General features: G+C 53.7%; 1 protein-coding gene across 1 annotated transcript in view; it reads right to left on the bottom strand.

The window, feature by feature from the left end:
- Nucleotides 1-288: 288 nt before the first annotated feature.
- The window catches only part of LOC140266947 (C-1-tetrahydrofolate synthase, cytoplasmic-like), a 9,824-nt gene continuing 8,826 nt past the window's right edge, over nt 289-1,286 (bottom strand). Inside the window, exons 8-12 of the mRNA XM_072362096.1 lie at nt 1,121-1,257; nt 943-1,054; nt 738-865; nt 556-624; nt 289-435 (exon numbers count right to left, since the gene is read on the bottom strand). Coding sequence (XP_072218197.1) covers nt 574-624; nt 738-865; nt 943-1,054; nt 1,121-1,257 — 428 coding nt within the window. The 3' untranslated portion in view covers nt 289-435; nt 556-573. The remainder of the gene's footprint in view (nt 436-555; nt 625-737; nt 866-942; nt 1,055-1,120; nt 1,258-1,286) is intronic.

The following is a 1,286-nucleotide window of genomic DNA, read 5'->3' on the forward strand; positions in this document are numbered from 1 at the left end:
TAGGCGGTTCTGGTTCATGATGTTCAGTTTTAATCATGCGGGTCGCCCTGTAGGTGGTTCTGGTTCTGGACACAGCTCTGCTGGGCTCCTCCTGGCTCAGTGAGGCAGAAACAAACATAAAAACCTGAACTAAACTCAGTGTCTGACTCCAGGTCTGGAGTTGGACTGAGAATGATGTCACAGCTGACCTCAGAAGGCTGCTGAACGTCCTCCCGGCTCTGATTGGCTGTTTTCCGTCAGGTGTCTTTGGTTCCTGTGAACCACACCAACATTTCGCTCCTCAGTGAACACAGACGCTGAGCTTTTGGACTTGTTTTATTCACAGTAAATGTTTCTTTTTGTTTGCCGAAGAGAAAGAACCAAAAACAACGGGTTCTGAGCTGGTCTGAAACAGGAAGTGTTTCTGAAGACGTCCTCCGAGCGTCGGAGCTGCAGCTGAACGACAAACAAACACATTTCGTTTAATTATAGTTTAAAACAGTTCTGTGCGACCTGTGGGCCACGGTAACCATGACGATTCATATATAAAACACACAGGAAAGGGGTCAGATTCACCTGCTCGCTGCCTGCTTTTCACCTGCGATGTTTCCTCAGCAGGAACCGCTGAGCGCTCTGCACCGTGTTCTGAAACGGGTCAGAAACATCATCAGAACCTGACAGAACCTCGTAGAACCCGTTCTGTGGTTCCGATAAACGGGTTTGGGCTAAGTAATAATAATTAGAAGAAGAACACGGACCTCCATCAGCATGGCCACCGTCATCGGCCCCACCCCCCCTGGGACAGGGGTGAGGAATCCTGCTCTCTGATTGGCTGAGGCATAGTGAACGTCTCCGACCACCCGTTTCCCGCTGGCCTTCGTCTCGTCTGTGTCAGAGGTCAGAGGTCAGAGGTCAGACAGGAATCGCCTCAGATTTACAGATAAACGCGTTGATCTGTGGGACCTGGGACGTGGTTGATCCCGCAGTCGATGACCACGGCGCCCTCCTTCACCCACTGTCCTCGCACCATCTCTGCTCTGCCCGCCCCCACCACCAGGATGTCGGCCCGGCCCACCTGCTCACAGGAAACGCATCATCAGACACGGTAAAACTGCTGAAGCTCAGGAGGGGCGTGGCTCACCTGCTCAGGTAGGTCAGGCGTCTTCGAGTGGCAGGTGGTCACCGTGGCGTGGTTCCACAGCAGCAGGTCATGCATGGGAGCGCCCACGATCTTACTGCGACCGACCACGACGGCGTGCTTCCCCGCCACCGACACACCTGGAACAGGAAGTTCATAGCGGGTCAAA

Source organism: Leuresthes tenuis, unplaced genomic scaffold, assembly GCF_036924035.1.
Source record: "Leuresthes tenuis unplaced genomic scaffold, fLeuTen1.0.hap1 SCAF_13, whole genome shotgun sequence".
Lineage (NCBI taxonomy): Eukaryota > Metazoa > Chordata > Actinopteri > Atheriniformes > Atherinopsidae > Leuresthes > Leuresthes tenuis.